Source organism: Sabethes cyaneus, chromosome 2 (genome assembly GCF_943734655.1).
Source record: "Sabethes cyaneus chromosome 2, idSabCyanKW18_F2, whole genome shotgun sequence".
Lineage (NCBI taxonomy): Eukaryota > Metazoa > Arthropoda > Insecta > Diptera > Culicidae > Sabethes > Sabethes cyaneus.
The window spans coordinates 19,307,329-19,332,080 of NC_071354.1; the positions used below are offsets into that span (position 1 = coordinate 19,307,329).

General features: G+C 41.6%; 1 protein-coding gene across 9 annotated transcripts in view; it reads left to right on the forward strand.

The window, feature by feature from the left end:
* The window catches only part of LOC128733589 (probable phospholipid-transporting ATPase IA), a 138,407-nt gene that overhangs the window by 64,552 nt on the left and 49,103 nt on the right, over window positions 1–24,752 (forward strand). For 4 of the 9 annotated variants that reach the window (XM_053827288.1, XM_053827285.1, XM_053827284.1 and 1 more), the window contains exon 2: window positions 12,152–12,546. The exons of 4 other annotated variants lie outside the window; for them this stretch is intronic. In XM_053827288.1, coding sequence (XP_053683263.1) covers window positions 12,444–12,546 — 103 coding nt within the window. In that variant the 5' untranslated portion in view covers window positions 12,152–12,443. Of the gene's footprint in view, window positions 1–12,085; window positions 12,547–24,752 lie in introns of all 9 variants that reach the window. One more of the 9 variants, XM_053827287.1, reaches the window with a different exon arrangement.

Sequence of the window (24,752 nt, forward strand, 5' to 3'; positions counted from 1 at the left end):
AATACGCAATAAATTTGTGTTGTACTAAGAAATACTCAATTTATTCTATAAAATACTTTTAAATTCTTGTTTAGCTTAGAAATAAGCGCAAGAACGTTAATCTTTTGAGAAGAGTGATGAAAAATGGAGCTCTTGGCAAAATTGAACGCAATTACAAGGAGCTCCATTGACCCTTTCCATTTAGTTGGAATGATTAACGTCTTGACTCAAATGAAGACCCCCATTAAAGGCAGTGTTTGGTTGAATGAAGCTTAATACAATGCTTTTTAATTCGAAATTTTCCGGATTAGCGAGATCCTGACTATCGAGTCGTCGGATTAACGGGGGTACTGTATTTTATGAAGTTGGTCAAACTATTGAAGGTTCTGTCAGTACTTTTCGCAAAGATGAACGAGAATCCATCATTGACGTAACCTTTTGCAGTCCATCATTACATTAATTGGCCTAACGTCTTATGACAAGGCCTGCGCAGTATAATTTCTCCATCTGTTTCGGTCCATGGCAACTGATCTCCAGTTCCGCGGGCACCCAGTGCTCGCCAGATCTCGCTCCACCTGGTCTTGCCACCTCGCTCGCTGTGCCCCTCTTCGTCTTGTTCCTACCGGATTTGATGCGAAAACCATTTTTGCAGGATAGTTGTCCGGCATTCTAGCAACATGTCCTGCCCAACGTATCCGTCCAGCTTTAACCACTTTCTGAATACTTGGTTCGCCGTAGAGACGCGCGAGCTCGTGGTTCATTCTTCGCCTCCATACACCGTTCTCTTGCACTCCGCCAAAGATGGTTCTTAGCACCCGCCGTTCGAAAACTCCGAGTGCTCGTAGGTCCTCTTCTAGCAATGTCCACGTTTCGTGCCCGTAGAGGACAACCGGTCTAATTAGCGTTTTGTACAGTGTGCACTTTGTACGGGGGCTCAGATTGTTCGACCGCAAGTGTTTGTGGAGTCCGTAGTAGGCCCGACTTCCGCTGATAATACGTCTTTTAATCTCACGGCTGGTATTGTTGTCCTCTGTTGCCAGCGAGCCAAGGTATACGAACTCGTCGACTACCTCGAACTCATCCCCGTCGATTACCACGGTGCTGCCCAAGCGAGCCCTGTCGCGCTCGGTCCCGCCCGCCAGCATATACTTCGTTTTAGACGTATTTATCTGCAATCCAATCTTCTCTACTTCGCGTTTCAGTCTGGTGTACTGATCTTCCACCGCCTCAAATGTTCTGCCGACAGCATCCACGTCGTCAGCAAAGCAGATAAATTGACTGGATTTATTGAAAATCGTGCCCCGCATTTCGATCGCCGCTCGCCTTATAACACCTTCAAGCGCAATGTTGAATAGCAGGCAGGAAAGACCATCTCCTTGTCGAAGTCCCCTGCGAGATTCGAATGGGTCCGACAATCCACCCGAGATTCTCACACAGCACTGGATCCCATCCATCGTAGCCATGATAAGTCTAGTAAGCTTACCCGGAAAGCCGTTTTCGTCCAAAATTTTCCATAGCTCTTGTCGGTTTACGCTATCATATGCGGCTTTGAAATCAATGAACAGGTGGTGCGTGGGGACTCGGAATTCGCGGCACTTCTGGAGGATCTGCCGCAGGGTGAAGATTTGGTCTGTTGTAGACCGACCCTCCATGAAGCCGGCCTGGTAACTTCCCACAAATCTATTGGCTATTGGCGATAGTCGATGAAAGAGGACTTGGGACAGCACTTTGTAGGCGGCATTCAGGATGGTGATGGCTCGGTAGTTCTCACAATCCAGCTTATCACCTTTCTTGTAGATAGGGCAGATAACCCCGTCTTTCCACTCCTCCAGTAGTCGTTCCGTATCCCAAATCTTGACAATCAATTGATGCAGACAGCCGGCCAACTTGTCCGGGCCCATTTTAATAAGTTCCGCTCCAATGCCATCCTTTCCCGCTGCTTTGTTGTTTCTCAGCCGCTGGATGGCTTCTTTAACTTCCCTTATCGATGGGGGTGGCACATCTTCGTCGCTTGCTGCACCAATGTGGTCACTTCCTCCGCTATCATGGTCTTCCGCCTGCACACCATTCAGGTGTTCATCGTAGTGCTGCTTCCACCTTTCGATCACCGCACGGTCATCAGTCAAGATACCTCCATCTTTATCTCTGCACATTTCGGCCCGCGGCACGAAGCCTTTGCGAGATCCGTTGAGTTTCTGATAGAACTTCCGTGTGTCGTGAAAGCGGTACAGCTGTTCGAGTTCTTCGCACTCCTTCTCCTCTTGGTGGCGCTTCTTTTCCTTGAAGAGTCGGGTTTGCTGCCTCCGCTTCTGTTTGTATCGCTCCACATTCTGACGGGTGGCTCTACGCAGCATTTGTACCCGCGCTGCGTTCTTCTCATCCAATATCTGCTGGCATTCCTCGTCAAACCATTCGTTACGTCGATTCGGTGCCACACTGCCTAGAACGTTCTCCGCTACGCTGTTAATGGCTGTTTTCACGGCATTCCAACAGTCTTCAAGAGGGGCTTCATCCAGCTCTCCCTCTTCCGGCAGCGCGGTTTCGAGAGATAACGCGTAGTTTTCGGCGACCTCTGGTTGCTTCAGTCGCGCTAGATTATACCGTGGCGGGCGGCGGTATCGTATGTTGTTCACAACAGATAGTTTTTGACGTATCCTTACCATCACTAGGTAGTGGTCCGAATCAATGTTAGCGCCCGGATAGGTTCTGACGTCGATAATGTCTGAAAACTGCCGACCATCTATCAGAACGTGGTCGATTTGTGATTCTGTCTGGTTGGGTGATCTCCAGGTGTACCGATGGTAGAGGTTATGCTGGAAGGAGGTACTACGTATGGCCATGTTCTTGGAGGCGGCGAAGTCGACAAGTCTTAGGCCGTTTTCGTTCGTTTGCGGGTGAGCGCTGAACCGTCCAATCACCGGTTTGAATTCCTCCTCCTGACCAACCTGAGCATTACAGTCCCCGATGATAATTTTGACATCATGTCTTGGGCAGCGGTCGTATTCACGCTCCAACTGCGCGTAGAATTCGTCTTTGTCATCATCGGTACTTCCGAGGTGAGGGCTGTGCACGTTAATTATGCTTATATTGAAGAATCGGCCCTTGATTCTTAATCTGCACATTCGGGGGTTGATCGGCCACCACCCGATCACCCGCTTCTGCATCTCGCCCATCACTATAAAAGCTGTGCCCAGCTCGTGTGTATTGCCGCAGCTCTGGTAGATGGTATGACCATCTCTATACGTACGTACCATCGTTCCTTTCCAGCATACCTCCTGCAGCGCTACGATGTCGAACTTGCGGCTCTTCACTTCTTTAGAAAGCACGTGGGTACTTCCGAGGAAATTTAGAGACCGACAGTTCCATGTTCCTAATTTCCAATCGTTAGTCCGTTTTCGTCGCCTGGGTCTTTGCCGATTGTTCCGATTAGAGTTATTATTATTACTTACGGAGTCCATTGCTTTGGTTTTTTTAGTGGTTCAGGCTTGCAAAGCCCGCAACCAACCCCACAGTATCGCCGGAGGGCCAACGTAGCTCGAAGGAGCCCTCCCCCCCTGTCAGCATACGACCTTGGTTTCCACCGGGGTTGGTTACCCGATCTCCACCCGAGGTTGCTCGTATCCCGGCTGGTACCACGAGGAGGTTGGGGTAGGAGTTGCTAGGTAAGAGGCTATGACCCACTGTGGGGTCTATTTTATGCCCAGTGCACAAGGCACCGATGGTACGCATTACCAAGCCATTTACCAGCCACCTTTTTGCAGTCCATCATTGGTGGCTAATCGGAACTGGAGAGTGCGTGAGCTATACCCATAGCGAGCATCAGGCGATTCGGTATAGCATTGGCCAACCGAAGCACCGGCCAACGGTAACATGACGGAGACGAACTTGGGTCGAAAGTGGAAAATAAAGGTCTTCAATAAGAATTTCTTCGTGGAAGCAATTACGTTACAGTTAGTTGCTCTGCTGTGCTAAACGCGGACGAATTGGCAGAATTGTTAGTGAGAGCAACAAATCGGCTTGTTTTAAAAAGCTTTATAGGAGTACTAGCTAACCCGACAAACTTCGTATTGCCAAAAATTAAACTGTGTTATACATAAATCGTGAATCTCGGAGGACCTTTGTCACAATCTCGAGTTTTGCAAGTTTCTGAGGAGTTCATGGGTGTTTTAATACACAAATTTTCCTCACAGTAAAGTAGAAAACAACTCCCCCCATCGCTCAGCCTGATAAAGCGGATAGCATTTAAATATTCGCCATCATTACGAACTATTTTGCCGAATACCATTTTGCGGAACACCAATTCTCGGTTGACCATAACGCGGAATATAGAGTTTCGCAGAATACCATTTCGCGAAAAACCTTACGCGGGATGTACCATTTCACGGAAAATCTTTTCGTAAAAAATACCATTTCGCAGGGATTACCGAACTGAAGGAAAGTAATAGAGGTCAGCAGATCTAGGAAAATAAATAAACCTAGATATAGGTGATCTCTACGGGGGGCTGCCCCCCGCAGTGGCCGGCGCTTCCGACGCACAGTGGGGCGACTCCATACAAACGCTGGCCAAGTAAAAAAATCTCTTTAAATCAAGGAAAATATGTGGTTCTTAAGTAATTTTGGGGTGCTGAGCTCGAATTTCAGGTTTATTTTGCATTAGAACGTATATTTTTGGTGTTAGGGAGAGCTTTCAACTATTTTTCAAGTATTTTTTAAGTATAATGACGTATAAGAAGTGAGGGTCATCTGGAAAACTATTGCAGATGGATTTTTATAGGATAAAACATTATATAACACAGTTCAAAGCAAGTATGAGCTTTAATAATCAACACAAATTTCATATAAGTTAATATTAATCAAAAATCAAAACTTTTCCCCTTATTAGTTTCCTTAATCTTCTTTATCTCCATCTTCTTCTTCTTCTTCTTCTTCTTCTTCTTCTTCTTCTTCTTCTTCTTCTTCTTCTTCTTCTTCTTCAGAATCACTAGTTTCACGTTTCGTCTTCAATAGTAATATAGCGTGCTCAGAAAGATTTTTCTAGTTACATTTTTCCGTTTCGAAGAAGCTATAAGCTTTATCCGGAGAAATAAGGACGAATAATTCTATCACGATTTGTATTTTCACACTTATTTTTGCATGTAAAATATTGTCTTATAACGCAATAACCTTATTTTCGTGAGTGTCAATACCGGTGCAATGGCTAGTATTCACGCCTCTCACACCGACGACCGTGGTTCAATTCCCAACCCCGCAGAAGTCACGAATGACCCGAGTTGTTAAAGTGACTATAATTAAGCAAAAAAACTTATTTTTGTGCTTCTTCTGTCATTCGTCCTATCAGCAATATAGTTGTCTAGATTCATTTATGACCGCGAATTCAAAATCTTTGCATTGCAGTGGACGTATTATATGAGGACTACACCCTGACATAAAGGTTTTTGGTATACAAACAATAAGTTTCGAATTTTTCTGAAATAATGTTCAATAACTTGCTAAAGAAAATTTCTCAACCTTTTAACTAAATTCATATCTATACCCGTGATTTCAGAACTTATACCAAGATTGGCATACGATCTTCAAGCTGTATTTCCATCATTACTATCGCTGTATCCTCGAGATTTCCTCCAGCCTCTAAAATCTGGTCAATATGCAATATGGACCATACATTCGAAGCAGCTTATCCAACCATGTAAAGGAGATATCCCATAATTAAGATATCCACCGTTTACTTTGAGTGTTTGCATTTTGTCTATATTGTTGAATTCTGATATAGTAGCCTTACAAGTGTAATATTTGTGCTCTGTGCTACTCTGCGCTAAATGAGACTATATCCATTTGAAAGCTCATATTTTACGCTAACTTTTACCGGTAGTGTCAATAGTGGCGAACCTTGGCTTCAAAACTTTTAAGCGTGTCTTACGCGAAAATATGGCATTTTTTTAATGAAAATTAAAATTGTGGCATACTATGATAAAATTACTGCATACTCAATTAATGGGCTTTATTCAGCACTATTTTTTGAAGAACTTTTCCTTGACGCCGTTGAAATCCGAGCTACCATTAGACCTCTAGCATGTATTGAAATATTGGGTTATTTTTCAAAAAAACGCTAAAACATGCTGAGATAGCATACTTTCAAGATTCATAGAAAATTCAAATTTTATCATATTGATTTAAAATTTTGGATTTGAATACTTCAATAGTATAGAATCACAGGAAAAATACAACGGAGAGTCGAAATGAACTTTCATTTTTTGGCTGCTGGCCAGCGATTCCCCACTGTGCGACAGCAGGTCGCCGGCAACACTCGCGGCCTATGGCCGTCTCCCGCTGAATTATCTAATGTTACTATTGATAGTTTTTGGTGGTCTTGTTATTGATTAATGTTTTATGAGTCTAAAATTTCTCGAATTTGATTAGTTTTTGAGTTATGCAAAAATTTGTTTTTTTTTGTATGAGAGTCCTTATCTGTGGTAGGGGACAGGGGTGAGGGGTCTCAAACCACCATTAAAAAAATTCCTGCCTCCAAAACCCCCCACATGCCAAATATGGTTCCATTTGATTAATTAGTTCTCGAGTTATAAGGAAATTTGTATTTCATTTGTATGAGAACCTTCCCTCCTAAAGTGGGGAGGGGTCTTAATCCACCATAGATAAAATTCTTGTCTCCAAAACGATCCACATGTAAAATTTTGTTCCATTTACTTGATTAGTTCTCGCGTTATGTAGAAATTTGTGTTTCATTTGTATGGGAGCCCCCCCTCTTAGTGGGGGTAGGGGTCTCTAACAATCATAAGAACCTTCCCTGGCCCCAAAAACCCCTATATGCGAATTTTCACGCCGATCGGTTCAGTAGTTTTCGATTCTATAAGGAACATTCGGGCAGACAGACAGAAATCCATTTTTATAGGTATAGATTTGTATGGGAGCCCCCCCTCTTGGTGGGGGAAAGGATCTCTAACCTTCATAAGAACCTTCTCTGGCACCAAAAACCCCTACATGCAAATTTTAACTCCGATCGGTTCAGTAGTTTTCGATTCTCCAAGGAACATAGAGCAGACAGAAATCCATTTTTATAGGCATAGATTTGTATGGGAGCCCCCCCTCTTAGTGGGGGGAGGGGTCTTTTGCCATCGAGAGAACCTTCCCTCTACATGCAAATTTCCACGCCGATCGGTTCAGTAGTTTTCGATTCTAAATGGAACATAGGGACAGACAGACAGACAGACAGAAATCCTTTTTTATAGGTATAGATTTATGCCAACCCGTGGGGCGACGCTTATCGAGTGTCGATGGCGAAAATAGAAGGCTCGACCAGGCTTACTGAGATGTGCCCGGATAAGCTAAAAGAGGGACTTTTCCTGAACATCTAGCAACGAGCCACCCACACCGTAGAATGAAGAGGAGGTCGATGATACTCTTGTCTCCAACGAAGAGCTTTTAGCAGTGATAACAGAGCTAAAGGTCAAAATGGTACCCGAACCAGATGGAATCTCCAATATAGCTTCGAAAGCGGCAGTTCAGGCATTCCCGGATATATTCAGAATGGTGATGCAGAAATATCTGAACGAAAGTATTTTTCCGGATAGATGGAAGGTACAAACGTTTGTGTTGATGCCAAAACTACGTAAACCCCCGGGAGATCTAACAGCGTACGGGCCTATCTGCTTGTTGGATACACTCAACAAACAAATTTCTGGGAAGCATAGTTCTTAGTAGATTGATTAGAGTTACAGAGGGCAACCAAGATCGTGTTCGAGAAATTTGACAAAGCTTCTAAACAGTAACGAAGGGGAAATCGCCATTATGCCATAATAACAATAGACGTTAGAATGCCTTTAACAACGCTAGCTGGAAAGCCATCGCAGAGTCTCTACACAGAATGAAAGTTCCAGACTACCTGTGCAGAATTTTAGGCAGCTATTTCCAAAACCGAGTATTGGTTTTTGAGGCGATCCAGATGGGACCCAGATCTATTAAGGTTACGGCAGGAGTTCCGCAAGAATCAATTCTTGATCCAACACTATGCAATGCAATGTACGACGGGGTACTAAAGCTAAAGCTTCCCAAAAGTGTGTAGATTGTGGGTTTTCCAGTCAACGTCGTTGTAACGGTAATAGGTGAATCACTGGAGAAGGTGGAAACGGTGGCAGCTGAGGGAATCGATATCTAATCTAATCTCACACTAACGCAGCCCATTCTTGAAAGCATCCTGGAAAATGACGATTACTTGAATCAATCATTTTTCTTGTCAACGGCCAGGCCAACTGCGCTGCAAGTAACGCAGACAGAATTCTAAGGAATCAAGTGGAATCAGAAATAATGTATATTTCCATTAAAATCCTGGAAATCAAGAGGAAAAAAGAAAGCCTGGACCTCCCGTACCAAACGCTTCCCATAAAGATAATGATTTATTTACAGTCGTTGGGAGTATCTTGCTAATAAAGGTTAAGTGATACTCCGGAACCTTTGGGGACGAACTATTGGCATTTATACCAGAAGCCAGGCTGCAATTGGTCAAGAAAATAGCGCCTTATTTCACTATGTTGGGCGCTTTTTCCTAGTTGCCTCCCCCGTTTCATACCCGCTGGCCGTTGAGGGAATCAATATGATCGATAACTGGATGCAGGGAGCAAAGTTGCAAATTGCGCACTACAAAACGGAGATACTGCCGGTCAGCAACTGTAAGGTGGTGCAAAGAGCAGGCATCCTAGTAGGAGAACATTCTGTTGCCACGCGGCGTGGTTTTAATAGCCATGTTGACTATACTTGTGAAAAGACACCAAAGCCGGTCATTACGCTATCCAGGCTTATACCGTGGAATTCGAATTACCGCTAGAATGAAGTTGATGACGAAGTGGCAACAAGAATGGAATACAACAGATAAAGAATGATGGACCCATAGGCACATTCCAAATCCGTCGATTTGGATGAATAGAAAGCATGGAGAGGTGGATTACTACCTAACGCAATTTCTGTCTGGACATGGATGCTTCAGACCTAGGACAGATGGAATTGTGCGAGTGTATCAACGTAGTATCAACACTTTGCTTCCGGTACCGGTGCTTTGCAACGGTAGGAAGTTGATCTGGTAGACTCAACCCTAATTTACCCAAAAATCATTCTTTCGATATTTTTAGTAAAACAGCAATATTTTTCGTTCTTGAATTATGGTCAAAAAACTAACGACTAATAACGGGGGACAAGCGGTGAATCAAATGAAAATAAAAACCGCATAATCAAGTGCTGAGTGGAATTACCACAATAAACACGTACCTGTCCATAAAAAATAGGGAACTTACTCATGAAATGTAGTGGATTTTTTCTTACCTCATCACATTTGCCTCAAATCAATTACAGGTCCATACATCTCGTTCCATAAAATCTGCTTAACGTAATGGCTACCATACCAGGTAACTGAGCCGTGGATGCAGAAAATTTTAAGCAGGTGCTACGAAGGTCGAGTGCGCTGTTTTATTATTTTACTCACTCATTTTGCCGGTGAAAATCCTACCACCAGCAGCAGCGCAGCGGGAGGATGTGGTTTCCATCAACGCGAACACGAGTGCGAATGTGTTGTGGGAGTATTTATGGCGATCCAAAGGAAACTTTCAGGCGGAATTTTTCGCTGAGTGAAACGGTATCGTAAATACCGACGAAACGAAACGGCGGCAAAGTTTCAACCGAAATCTAATGGAAACAATCCGTTTGTGATTGTTATTTTTAGATGCCGTATTTTGATTATCGTAATTCAATCAAAACATGGTTCGAGTTCGAGTCAGTTTCAAGCTAGAAGAACATAGAAAATGTATCTTACTGATATCAGCAGCATCCCAATGAGAAGATGCTGTCGTAGTAACGAGCGATCCATTTGACAGTCCGGAGCGATAGTCATGCTGTCGCCAGCGACCGACTTTATTGACAGTCCACCTCCGCTCACACCAGACACCACACAATAAACATGTCGTGTTCCATGATGAAATTTGCTGCTGCCAGTACAGTCGGTACAGATGCTGCTGCAGCAGTCGAGCTGGCTGTCACCAGTTTCTAAGCACACGATGAGTGCGATATATAGCGCACTTTTATATGCCGGAGGTAGTACCCTGCATACATATATGATGGAAAGAGAATGCTTTTTAATTAAGCCTTAATTGCATACCGTCACCTGTCAGACTCTATAATTCCACGATTTTCCTCCAGCAGCTAGCAGCCCGCCGGGCAATCGGCACCACACACTATCGGGGGTCTTCTGCTGCTGAAGTTTATCTCACTTGATGAGCTGCAGAATGACGCAACCGTCGGCAAATATTTGTTCTATGACTTATATGGTGGGGATGTTATTATTATTATTATTATTATTGTATGGCAACAGAGGATTACTCATAAACTAAACAGATGGCGAATACAATTGGTCGTTAGAACTTTAGATGCATTGTGATTTTCGATAAAGGAAAAAGACTGTAATTTAATACGAACCAACGACGACGGCTCATAAAATTATTTAGGGAAATCCACCACACCTCATATATTTGAGGTGCCGTTTTATGAGAAACCATGTTTTACAGCATGGAAAATTTTCAAAATACTTTTTTCTTGTTCAGCAATGCATAATATACATTTATTTAAAGTGAAATTAGTCGTCATCGATTCTGCAAATTTCAAAAGTTTGTTTAAAACAAAAATTTGATCATGAAAACATATTCACTGTGTTCAGATTGGCAAGAAGAATACGATGGATACATTTCTTTAAACATTACAATAAATTTTGTAGTATAAACAATGCATCTACAACAGTTTTTATTGTAGACATTGAAACTTATGGTAAATTTATCGTAAAAGTATCTCAAATTCAATTTTTTCATGTTATTGTTATTGTTATTTAATTTTATGCAATAGAATTGGCCATATTTCATCACAAAATTACTGCTTTTTTTAATAATATTTTATTTTCTCGCTTAAAAAAATTACCATAAAAGGACGATAACTTTCACTGTAAATGTAAATTTTTGTTCGGGAAAAACAGATTTTTTTATTGTTAAGATACTTAACAACCCGTTATTTTTATGGTAAAATATCTCAAAACCATGAAAGTTATTGTGGACTACAATAAGTTTGATGGTTTAGCTATCGTTTCTGACGATAAGTTTTATTGTTTTTACTGTATTTGGTATCCTACTATTACCATAATTTTTATCTTCGTGCTATGGTTACTTTTTCCGGGTTCTTTTCCAGTCTTCCTATATAGGGTGTTAGGTGACGGTGCAAACCTACCGTTTCGTTTATGTCTGGACGCGGTAGAGACAGTAATCATTTCGTTTTGTGAATATTTGATTCCAAAAACTTCTGTTCCCTTTCGGTTATAGAAGACTTACAAAGTACCATAAAGGAAGAAGTTCAATGCAGAAAACAACAAACAGCAATATGCATCCCAAAGGATTTACACATGCTAAGTTCAATGCCAACCTTTACAGGTGTCGGCTGATATGATAATCAAGTAATGTGGGGTAAAACAAATATACTGACATACATATTTGCAAGCGCTTAATTCGCTGTTGGTTTTCTAGCTTTCTCAACCCTTTTCGTCTTCGACAGCTAATATCTTACAAAACCATTTTATTTTTCGTTTCTGACAACGTGTTTTACTCGAAGCACTTATGTCTAGAACAACAAAAACATGTGTAAAACAACAACCATTATCGGTGGTATGGTAACTTTAAAGCGCACATGCTATCTGCCAATGTATACGGCACATCTCCGACCTTGACTCTACGGCAGAGCTTAACTCGAAGCCCGGACTGCACACCATGTCCGATAGGCATGCCGAAGTGGTAAACATTTCCATATCGAATGCAGTTGCCAATTTCGAATGTATGTCACCTGTTCAGTTTATGTAACCGAAGCGAAAATTACCCCACTGTGCTCAGGAATTAGTTTCCATACCTTTCTGGTCAGCCACATCCATTGCAATCGTTTTGGTTAAGAAGGTGTACACCTCCTCTGCCTGTCTACCTGGGCTGTCTGCAATTACTCGCTAGCAAGAAACACCGTAATGACACTGCCTGCTGACTGGGTAATGCACCGAACCATGACTGTCTCAATTATTCAACAGAAAGAAGGAGAAATTGTGTGACTCCGTAGGACAGTAAATCAATACCTTTGCTTGCTCGCCCCACAGATCCAGTTGCATGGCATAAGTGATGAAAAGACCTGCGACACAGTCACGATGTGTCACCCCAGGAAAAACCGCGTTCTAATAGTGTTTTGGAAAATCATCGTGAACAGTTTCGTTACAGTGCATATGAAGAAATTAACACCCTGAGTGAGGGAGGCATCGTAAGTGTGTTTTATGTGTGGATTGATGAAAAAAATTTTGTTTGTCCGAAAGGCATTTTCCGTTGGGTGCCAACAACACCACTGTGACCAAGTACTGCTCTAGCCTCAAATCAGCACGAAACGGCCATCAAAATATGCCACAAGTGCGAGAGTTCCTGCGTGGAATAATAATTAGAATCCGAAGGAGTCGCCACATTCCGAACTTTTGCTGGAACAAAAAGGTGAAAGCAAACCAGAGTAAGTACCTTTTGTTGATTAGTTTTTTTTTGCGACGATAAAATGTTTCTCAAGTGGGTCCTGTTGGGACGGTCAAGGGCCAAGTGTTATTGATTATTCCATTAGCTATGTTCCATTAGAACGTGTAGAAGGTTACAAGTTCGCGTATCTGTGAAGTTCAGTTAAAGTAGTAGAATTAAACGCACTAACTTTCTCGTTGAATGAATTATCCATTGGTCTATCGACTATGATGTCCTTGTTCGGAAATGATAATCTTTCGCACGAGTTTCTGTAGTTAAGACTAGTTGGCGGTTAGGAAAATTTTTTTTAAATTAGTTTCAAATTCCTATCAATTCAACAAAAATTGGATTGTAAATAACAAATAAAATTTTAACAGATTACAGTTCTAACGTACTTTATTTGCTTTTAAACATTTATAAACTCGCATTTTTCTACCCTAATTCATCTTTTGTTCAGCATCCAAACATTGCTTATTTATTTTCCTATCACCGATAAGCGATTACGGTGACCCCAATTCTCCCCTTTATCCGATGTGACATAAAATTTCATGCACTTCAGTGGTTTGGCAGTCTTTAAAATGTCTTTTGTTGAATCACTTTCCCGTTTTATCTCTCCGTTTTCTTCCTCTTAATTTTCTAAAGAAGGTATTAAAATGAAACATTTTTATTTCCATTTCCCTGCTGAGAGGGATCCGAATTTAGCCGTGTGAACTGCCTTATGTACCAACAAGCGAACAATGACGATGATGATGCTTTATGTTTCCCCCGGTGTGGTACGGTGGTGCACAAAACGCATTATTCCAATTGACCTACTAAGCTACTGTCGCATACATAAAACGGGGCAAATAAAAACAACAACGCAATAGCACGTGTTATCACGTTCAGGGGAGGCTTTCTTCCGTGGGGTTCAAAATATCGCATACATGTATAGGTAGAAAGTTCTATACGTTCAACTACACGGACTCATCGTGATCGCATAAATATTTATGCTGCTGTTCTGTATTTTTTTTTTTTGCAGTTCTACTTATGCAAGGTACATACCTACCACATAAATACCACAACAATCCCTAGCCTACAGGCCGGAAGGTCACACACTAACGCAGACCTATGCCACGTGTGTTGTGTACCGTAATATACGATATTTTGTGGGAAGCCTGATTATGACAATGATAATTTTTGCATTTTATTTGCCTTGCGTTGCTCAAATAAATTGGAATTCATTAAAAAAAAAGAGCTTTGTGGACCGAAAGTAGAATTCAGCAGGAAAATATACTAGGATTATCCTTTAGATTATTACCGTGTTTAAGCAGATGTTATTATACTCAGTTGCTTTTGCGGTAAATCGAAAATGTGCTCGGTGCCTCGAACCAATCTTTTAATTAAATAAAAAAAATCATCCAATGAATAACTTCGCTTTTGAATCTGTCTGAAATAATTTTGTTTATTACCCCATCTTTGCATTTTTTTGTAATTTTTTACCTTTGTTTTTTACCACCCATTCATATGAAACAACTCAAGAAAAAGGGTAGAAGAGCAAAATTTATTTATTTTATTTTCGATTTTCTTTTTTTTGTTGGCATTTTGTGATTGGCAGTTTTCGACGAAAAAAGCTAACATTTTGAATTGAAGCGATCATTTTACTGCCACAACCTCCAAAGAGAAACATTTTTGACAAATTTGAAAAAAAGTTGAAATGAGTCAACAAATATGGTGGTAGAACTCCTAAACCCCTTTAATGGTAACCGCTACAGGACCATGATCACCGTCTTTTTAGTACCAAATTTGAGTGCCTTTAATGTCGAGGCGCTAGAGTTTGAAAAAGATGGAGCAACATGCCACACCATGGGTACTGCAATATATTTATTGACAGAAACGTTTGGCAAACGAATAATTTCGAGGAAATGGACATACATCACGTAAATGGCCTCTAAAATCACGTTATCAGGACGATAAGCCGTTGTCACTGATGTACACCGATGACATCTCACTCCCTTGGAGTGAGATCCCACTCTCCCTCTCTCTCCCACTCCCTCCCAACATCTCCCTTGGAGATCAAATGATAGAAAATTGTGAACGAATTAGAGATTTGGGAGTTATTCTAGACTCAAAATTAACGTTTATAGATCACTATAATACAATTACTTGTAAAGCAAGCAACATGCTCTCTTTCATAAAACGCTTTAGCTTTAATTTTCGAGACCCATACACATTAAAAACACTTTACATTTACTACGTTCGTTCAATTCTTGAGTACTGTAGCGTGGTATGGTCTCCGTTTGCCAATGCACACATAAATAGAATAGAATCAATACAAAAACAATTCTTGTTGTACGCACTCCGTAATTTAAATTGGACGAGCCTTCCTCTTCCGTCATATGACGACCGCTGCAAGCTTATAAATATCGAAACATTAAAGGCGCGTCGTGAATTTGCAATGGTCTCATTTGTTAATGACATAGTCTCACAACGTATTGACTCTGCCGAACTCTTATCTAAATTAAATTTTTACGCACCTACTAGAAACTTACGTGTTCGTACACTATTTGCCACGGATCATTATCGAACTAATTATGCTAAATTCGGGCCCATAAATCAAATGATGGTGCTATACAACCAACATTGTAATTTTATTGACTTCACAATTAAAAAAAACAAATTGAAGCAATATTTTAGGACAATAAGTAATTCAAGTCAATAACAACAGAAAACTAGCAGAAACGAGCAAACATAAATAGAATATGTAATCGATTGATAACATTAGGTTAAGCTTGTATCACGGTCTACACACGATTGACTGCAAATAAATAAATAAAATAAATAAGACAAAAAATCATCTTTTAATTAAAGACAAATTCCGGGCAATCAACACCATTTAACCAGTGTTGCGATTTGCGAAGCCCACAATCGTGCGGTCTAATTTTCTCACACACGCGTACTCATTCTAACAAACACGCCGGCATAAGCATCCCTTTCGGACTCTTATTCTTACTTATTACCGCAGTGCGACGAGTTTTTGCGAGTGTGTATTTAGCTGACAGCCACAGTCACCGCTCTCGCTCGTCATTACAGTCCGAGCATCTGATACCGATTACTTGCGAGGGCTCGCACTCCCACCCGTGAGTAGAATCGGGGGCATAAGATGAAGAAGAAAAGAAAGAATAATGCAAAATCTGTGTAGTGCTAGCCCTCGCAAGCAGCTGATTGCTTACGAGTTGTTTGCCTCGCGAGTGGGATATGCAGAAAGACGCTATGAAGCTGTGCGGCTGTGTGCGGTTGTTGTACACTTGCGTTAGTGGCGTAAGCGTTGAATGCTTTAATTCTCATGCTCGCTCGCGGCATCGTTTGCTTCTCGCTCGATTTGCAACATTGCATTTAACTGTATTTTACTCCAATCTAAAATTTTATGTTTGTATCAAATACATCCTTGAGATCGCCTTTCATTTTTATCTGAATGAATATAATCACTACGAGCTGTATTTTGACCTATTGTGCTAAATATTTTTCTGTATTCCACACTTCTTTTTTGTGGCACAGCCCGGACTCGATTATCCAGGTGTTCATTTGTATTTTCAGCCCGGATAATCGAATCATACATTATCTATACCTATAAAAATGGATTTCTGTCTGTCTGTCTGTCTGTCCGTATGTTCCTTATAGAATCGAAAACTACTGAACCGATCGGCGTGAAAATTTGCACGTAGGGGTTTTTGGGGCTAGGGAAGGTTCTCTCGATGGTAAAAGACCCCTCCCCCCACTAAGAGGGGGGCTCCCATACAAATCTATACCTATAAAAATGGATTGCTGTCTGTCTGCCCGAATGTTCCTTCTTCTTCTTCTTCTTCAGCAGCATAGAGCCGGGGTGGCTCGTGCTGTTTCAAGCACTCGTCTCCATTCAACTCGGTCTTGGGCCACTCGTCGCCAATTTCCTAGTCGTCTCAGAAGTCGCAAATCGCTCTCGACCTGGTCGAGCCATCGTGCACGTTGGGCCCCCCTGTTCCTGGTGCCGGTGGGGTTGTTGAAGAGGACTATTTTCGCCGCACAGTCGTCCGGCATCCTTACGACGTGTCCGGCCCACCGTAGCCTGCTAACTTTCGCTAGCTGTACGATGGGAGTCTCCCCAAGCAGTGCCTGTAGCTCGTGATTCATACGCCTCCGCCACTCTCCGCTTTCAGTTTGTACTCCGCCAAATATCGTCCGCAGCACTTTCCGCTCAAACACGGCAAGGGCGCGTATGTCCTCCGTAAGCAGCGTCACGGCTTCAAGTCCATAAAGAACTACCGGTCTAATAATGGTTTTGTACATTGTTAGCTTCGTGCGGCGGCGTATGCTTCCTGATCGTAGCGTTTTACGAAGGGCAAAGTAGGCCCGATTTCCCGCTTGGATGCGCCGCTGGATCTCCTTACTAGTGTTGTTGTCCGCGGTCACCAGCGATCCCAAATACACGAACTCTTCTACCACTTCTAGTTCGTCGCCGTCAACGGTTACCGTCCGTGGGAGGCGCACATTTGTTTCCTTTGAGCCTCTTCCTTTCATGTATTTGGTCTTCGACGCATTTATTTTTAGCCCAATTCTCCTAGACTCCGCTTTCAGTCTGGCGTAGATTGCCTCCGCCGTCGCAAAGTTCCTGGCAATGATATCGAAGTCATCTGCAAAGCCTAGAAGTTGGCTGCTCTTGGTAAAAATCGTGCCTCTCGTTTCGATGCTCGCTCGTCGGATCACCCCCTCAAGAGCGATGTTGAACAGCATGCAGGATAGACCGTCACCTTGTCTCAACCCTCGTCGCGTCTCGAAGGGACTCGAGAGTGTCCCAGAGATGCGTACAAAACACATCACTCGATCCAATGTAGCTCTGATCAGTCGCGTCAGTTTGTCCGGATAACCGTATGTCCGGAGTACCCGAATGTTCCTTATAGAATCGAAAACTACTGAACCGATCGGCGTGAACATTTGCATACAGGGGTTTTTGGGGCCAGGGAAGGTTCTCATGATGGCTAGAGACCCCTCCCCCCACTAAGAGAGGGGGCTCCCATACAAATGAAATACAAATTTCTGCATAACTCGAGAACTAATCAAGCAAGTGGAACAAAATTTTACATGTGGGTGCTTTTGGATACAAGATTTTTTTCTATGGTGAATTGAGACCCCTCCCCACTTGCGAGGGGGGGGGGGGCTCCCATACAAATGAAATACAAATTTCCTCATAACTCGAGAACTAGTCAAGCAAATGGAACAAAATATGACATGTAGGTGTTTTTGAAGACAAGGATGTTTTCTATGGTTAATTGAAACCACTCCCCGCTTCAGGAGGGGGGGGCTCCTATACAAATGAAATACAAATTTCCTCATAACTCGAGAACTAATTATTCAAATGGAACCATATTTGGCATGCGGGTGTTTTTGGAGGCATGAATTTTTTCTATGATGAATTAAGACCCCTCTCCCTTTTTAGGAGGGGGGCTCCCATACAAATGAAATTCAAATTTCCTCATAACTCGAGAAGTAATCAAGCAAATGGAACCAAATTTGGCCTGTGGGGGGTTTTGGAGGCAGGAATTTTTTAATGATGGCTTGAGACCCCTCACCCCTGTGGTAGGGGGATAAGGACTCATACAAATGAAACATGATTCGTTCGTAATTCGTTCTATAGATGATTGGGTCCTGCACAGGCTCTTGGATTTTTTTGTCGACTGGTGCAAGAAAAACTGGCTTGTGATCAGCATCCCAAAATGTCAAACAATGACTTTCCACCGCATTGCCAGTCCAATCGTCTACAACTATCAAATAAATGAGCATGTACTCATTAGAGTTGATTAAGTTAGTGACCTTGTGGTATTGCTTGACGTCAAACTCACATTCAACCTGCATCGCTCCACTGCAATAGCAAAAACTTCTCGACAACTAGGTTTCATCGCTAAAGTTGACCTTGTTTTCAATGATCCTCACTGTCTGAAGGCGTTATATTGCTCCGTAGAACGTCCACTCATTGAAAATGCTTGCTTGGTATGGTGCTCTTAGCAGCTGGCATGGAATCTGCGCATCGAACGAGTTCAAAAACCTTTTGTGATGCTCGCATTGAGAGATTTACCTTGGCATGATCTAGAAAATCTACCGCCGTACCCCGATAGATGTCGTTTCCTGGATCTCGAAACACTCGAGCCTCGTAGAAAGGTTCAGCAAGCAGTGTGTGTGGTGTGTCATGTGTTTATTTCGTACTTCGAACCGCAAGGCGCTCATTTGAGCGCACCCTTAGAGAAATTGGGCTGCGCATTGTCAAGGTGTTTTATATATTACTACCTGACCCGACAAACTTCGTATTGGTACAAATTATACTGTCTTGTACATAAATCGTGAATCTCGGATGGCCTTTATCACAATCTTGAGTTTTGCGGCGAGTTTCTGAGTTTCTGAGGAGTTCAAACTTAGACGATTCATTTTGACAGTTACGTAACTATGAAGCCATGGGTAGTTTAACATACAAATTTGCAATTTTTCCTCATAGTAAAGTAGTAAAGTAGTTAGTTTTTGCAACAAAACCTTACTGAATCATGATTACGTATGACGTGGTGGCTCCGTCACCCTAATACCAAAATTCTTAAAATCGATTCAGTGATTCAAAAAAAATGGATTCTCTAGGATTTTCAAATTATAATCCTGATAAATAACGGGTCAGCGGTACACCAAATAAAACTTTTGGCTTCGAAATCACTAGCAGTTAGGCCATTTCCACTAATGATAAAAATTTATCATCTGCAGCTGGCAGCCCCACATCGAACGATAAGCACAGAGACGTCGCGACGGCTTCGGTACCGATTTAATGTTTGTTTTCATATTTCATATCCAGCCTCGTACATGCGCAGTTCTATGCAACTGATGTGCTGCTGCCGAAGGAGTCTTTCGCACCGCACTACATCATACAGCATACACATGCATGCTGGCCTGGAACTCCCAGCTACACGAGACAAGAATGCGAAATAGTAGCACAAAAGGGAAAAAACAAAAACAAATGGTTTTCTACATAAAATAACAGCAGTGTAGTGTAGTGAGAGGAAAGCGCAAAGACCGCACGCACACTTTCCCGTAAAGGACGATAGCTCTTCTCTTCGAGCATAATTCTCCCAGCGTGCTGGGAAATTTCCAGTATGGGTGTCTGTCAACATGATTTGATCCCTTTTGGCACAAGGTGAGTAGGAATGAAGGTATTGTCACTTCACCTACTTATTTACAGCATAGGTTCATAGGCAAGCATTTTTAAAATATTCCCGATCTGAAGAAATCGACAGCTTTGATTTCCTGATTACCTTCGGGAGAAAGGAAAGTCACCTTCAAAACAGTACTTTCCATTGAATAAATATATATTATAAAATATTGATACTTTCAATAACATATTTTGTAACTTACAGCTTCGTTGGCTCTTCATGCGAGTTTTTTAATACATTCACTTCATCGCTGTACGAAGCCGTTTTCTACATGCAAATATTACTCATCTACCTTATTAAGTGATGAAACAATGATTGTCAGAGTCATTCTAATCGAGTAACTTATTCAATTTTCTACATTAGGATTGGAAACAGTCACTCGCAAAAAAATAAGTTAAACTGTTTACGCTGACAATTCTGATGACGTCAGCGTGGTTGATGTTTTCACCCTACGTGTTAGCTTTGTGCTGGAAGTCATGCCGAACAGATTTACTCAACTTGTTTAAAGTAAACCCAGGAATTTCGAATTTGATTATTCTTAGCATTTGACCTATGAACAAGCAGCTCCAGAACATCCACAGGATAATGTCAAAACGATATGTTGATGTGGCAAACGTAACTTTACTGTCTAGGCTGAACCACAACAAATCATGCTTCGGCTTGAAGGGACGAAAGCCCGTGTTAGTGTGAGTGTACAGGACAGGAGACGACCTGCGTGCGGTCGGTGGGTATATGTGCTTTCTGCTGGATTTTCCTCGGTGGTAAGCAAGGCTTTATTATTGCCAGCTACTGCCATGCCACCGTCGAGAGAGCATGAGAGCTTATACGTACGCGACGAAAAGTCCCTTTTCTGTCCAAAACAAGGAAAAGGAACATACCCAGCAGAGCCTGACTGTGCTGAGACTGACATTTCGCGTTCGAGCTCCTTGGCCGAAAAAAGTGTTTTTAATTTCTGCGCTGCAATAATGTCGTGTGTTTGTTGTTTTTAGCTCCGAATCGTGCTAGAAAAATGGCAAAATAATCGCTGAATGTTAAGTGTAGTGAAAATGGCATGAAAAAAAGTTGGTTTCAGTGAAAATTATCAGCCTGTGCGTATTCAGCCAAACAAACATATGCTCGGACTGTTGGGAGCTGAAAAAGGGCTGGTTTTAATTTTTCACTTGAGTTGGCTCACTCTTCGCATCAGTGAACTAAAACGTGTTGAAAATGTTGGAAAAATTACGTTCCTACGAAATCGACAGAGTAGTGTAAAAATCAATGAATAATCCAAAATAGAACGGTGGTTTCTAGATGGTTACAATATGTATCAAAATTATACCGTACGTGCATGCAGAATAATTGATGAGATTTTTTCTCAGAGGCGTTTGATGAACAATCATAATAATTCAACGTGTATTTTTTACCACCAAAACAAATGGCATAATAATCACCAATAAATGAGCGAAACTCGTTTCTGATTGCGGAAAAACACGCAGAGCTGTTTTGGAGTGAAAACTTCGTCCTGCTGGAAATGGCCTTCAACCATATGTACCGAGCTCTGAGGCTGCGACTCGTGAACCGTAAGATTTTTTTTTCTTTTTACACTTTCTAAGAAAATTATAGGATCAGCGAAATCAAATGATAGCTACTACTACGCTCGTTGGCCGTGAAAACAGCACACATTCCTAGACGGATCGATAGTTCTACATACATATTAGTTAGTCCGCCCAGACCTTTTCATTGCGGAAGTCATATACGACGGCGTTATCCTTGATTCGAAACATTTAAATTACCTTCACCGTGGCCGTAAAATGCAGGCGGAAGGAAAAGGGCACACCTCTTCATCCGGAGCCTAGCGCAGCACAACCACAGTTTGTTGTATGTACGTGGAAAACCGCGGTGCCAGTTTATTTTTCAACTGAACTCACGATTGTTGACGATATTTTCCAGTAAAACTGCCCCCTCTGCTTGTGATGGTATCTGCATTAACAATGTGCTGTGTTATGGTATGCATTCTTGATGAGTATCCTACTTAACGGGATATAATTGTCGCGAAAGGAAGAGAAAATAATACCTTTCCCCCAGAGTGGAAGGCGCGAGAAACCTTCAACCTTACTGTGCTGTAGGTACTGGTACTGGATGGATATGCTTTCCTTACCTCAGAGGAGCGAAAGGGATTAATTCCAACGGCCAGCCAGCCAGCAGCGGTTCATGTGACAAACTATTTTTAGTCCACGGGACTATGCAATTACCGGTACTTCCGTACGTCATCGCTGCTCGACTGCCACAATGCCAACTTAACTTGGCAAGGTGCAATTGTTCTTGGGTTGAACCAGTTAATGACACCTTTGGGGATCATCTTTTTGTCTACGTTTTGCATGGGCCATGGGCCATTATGCCAGCTGAGCAAGGGAAAATAAAAATGAAAACGATGATGAATATCTTTCGCTTCGGCTGCTCTCGTAACGATTATTTTCAGCATTGAAGTATGCCGTTTTGAGCTGATTTCTTTAATTTTAGGATATAATTAGACAGTTTATTGGATACTTAACCGTTACTTTCATGACTGGTCCTTTAATGAAACCAAACAAATGCATATTTGAATGCATACTAACATAAACTGTACTGCATTCGACGGACGGACAAGTTACGATAGATGAAAATCAGCCACGAAATGATTATTCTATTGTTTGAGTAATTTAATTCCCATTCTGCACTAGTTCCGTCAAGGTACCGCGTCAAAAAAATCAGACGGATTGTGTACAAGACATGACCGGATATGTAGGTGACGCCAAACTACGTAAAAGTCTCTTTGTAGTGATAGTAGCATGTATCCATGCATGTAATCATTTGATTCTTCATGTATACATACTATATTAAGCATAAATACATGCTAAATGCGTTATATGTAACATTCATCAAAGTAGTAACATTGTATACGTTCAATCCTCGATATATATTTCAGAGTTATTTCTATGTGCATTTGGAAACAATTTAACAAAATCAAGAACACACACTGATGCTTTCCTGTTACCTTACAGAAATAAAAGATTTTATTATCAATCGTTTCACCACGTCGAAGGGATTTTACCAATTCAATCCCATTTTATCAACAGCACATCTTTTCACTACACTTCCAATGAAACGTCAAACATTCGCATCCATACAGAATTAAATTATAACCGAACACTACAGCTGTAGCCCATTTTTCCAACACAGATATCAAATTCGCCTAGGTTTAATCGACTCGCCGTAAAGAATTTGCAATCTGTTGAAACAATGAGCTTTTCTCATTTTTTCTGGCACACTTTCCTAACACAGACATCAAATTGAACAAGATTTAATCGCGTTCGAAAGAAATTTTTTGGCAGTTGGCACGAGAGGGCTTTGTCACTCTTTCTGGCCTACTTCCCAAGCAAAGACATCCAAATGGTCTAGGTTTAATCGCTGTGTTAGTGTGTTAAGAAATCCTTTTGAGATGAGGAAGCTTTGTCACTTGTTTTGACTTACTTCCCAAGCACAGATATCAAATTGGTATAGATTTAGATCATCGCAAAGAATCTTCCAACCAATCATGATGAGAGGATTTCCAGTTGGACAATGCTTCATTATTTTCAATATACGTTCAATAGTACGTACTTTGGAATCAATAGGTTTCATTACTGATTTGGATACGTAGAGGATTTTTCGATCGATTGGCGTAAAAATATTTAAAATCTTTCATTTTTCGTGGCGCTCGCATTTTTCGATTTTTTGGAATTACCCCCTATACCAGCTACCTTCCTGAAAGGCGTAGTCCTACGTCAAAAAATACCCTTGCGTGTTTGCTGTCTTATATATGAGGATTGTACAGTACAGCATTTCTCAAAATCAATCATAGAAAGTGGGACAAAGGGTCCAAGAATGTTACGAAATTTGGCATACGTGCATAGTTTATTGAGTTTATTAATGAAAATAATAGTTGAAAAATTTGAGCTCTTCCGTTTTCCTAGCAACCTCAAAGGGAAATTTTCCGATTTTTTTGAACATCATTTAATGCACAGTGGCGTAACTTTTCAACCAAGTGTCGTTTTTTGTAAAGCTTTTTTTAAAGTACAATTTAGATTTTTTTCTGTACTGGTCCTATTCTAGGGATCCAAATTTGTTGGATCACAGATCACAGGTCCGTATTCCACAAGAGACCTTACAAGTGGTACTATGCATCGAAGGAACAGATCTAAAACAATACGGGTCACGGAACTCCTTGGCGATTTTAAAACTAAATCCGAGTTGCTAAATAATGTCGCTATCCAGGATGACACCAAGATGATGACTGTGATAGACGCGTTACCTTGTAGATTTTACATCGCCAGCCTAAAAAGACCGACACCAGTTGGCACGAGAGCTGCCAGTTCATTCATTAAAACCAAGTAAAAAAGCCGTGGTCCACGGTTGCTCCCCTGTGGTTACGCCAGGGATGTTGCAGATCGAATTAAAAAATTCGAACCCGATTTTCACTCTCAGTCTAGGGTGTGCTAGGTACGACTATTATAGCCACTTGCAGAACGATGCGGAAACTCGCAGTTTCTCCAGTCTAGCAAGCAGGATGCCGCGACCCACCCGATCAAACGCTGCTTTCAGGTCCATGTACACTGCATCAATTTGAATTCCTACATTCAGGTTGCGCAGACAGAACGAGACGAGAAATCGATGAGAATTTGCGATTTTTGTTCAAATTTTTCCACCGTCGTGGAAAGTTTTGTGAAAGAATTTTTCCAACTAATATTTTTCCTAGATTGCTGAGCAAATGTTTTGCATCTTACAACATTTCGGTGTAGTTTTTATGAAAATAGGACTGTTCCACGTCGAAACAATTGTTTATAATGCAGGCCATATGCAATCGCTGCTCGATTGGTTCCCAACATGGCTGCTTCCGCGTATCTCTCATACTTTGAAGTAGCACTCTGAGATTTTAAGTAGCACTATACCGGTTTATTCGGGGGACTGATGATGAATGACGGGGGAATGATGTGTCAATTGATTTTTATTTATT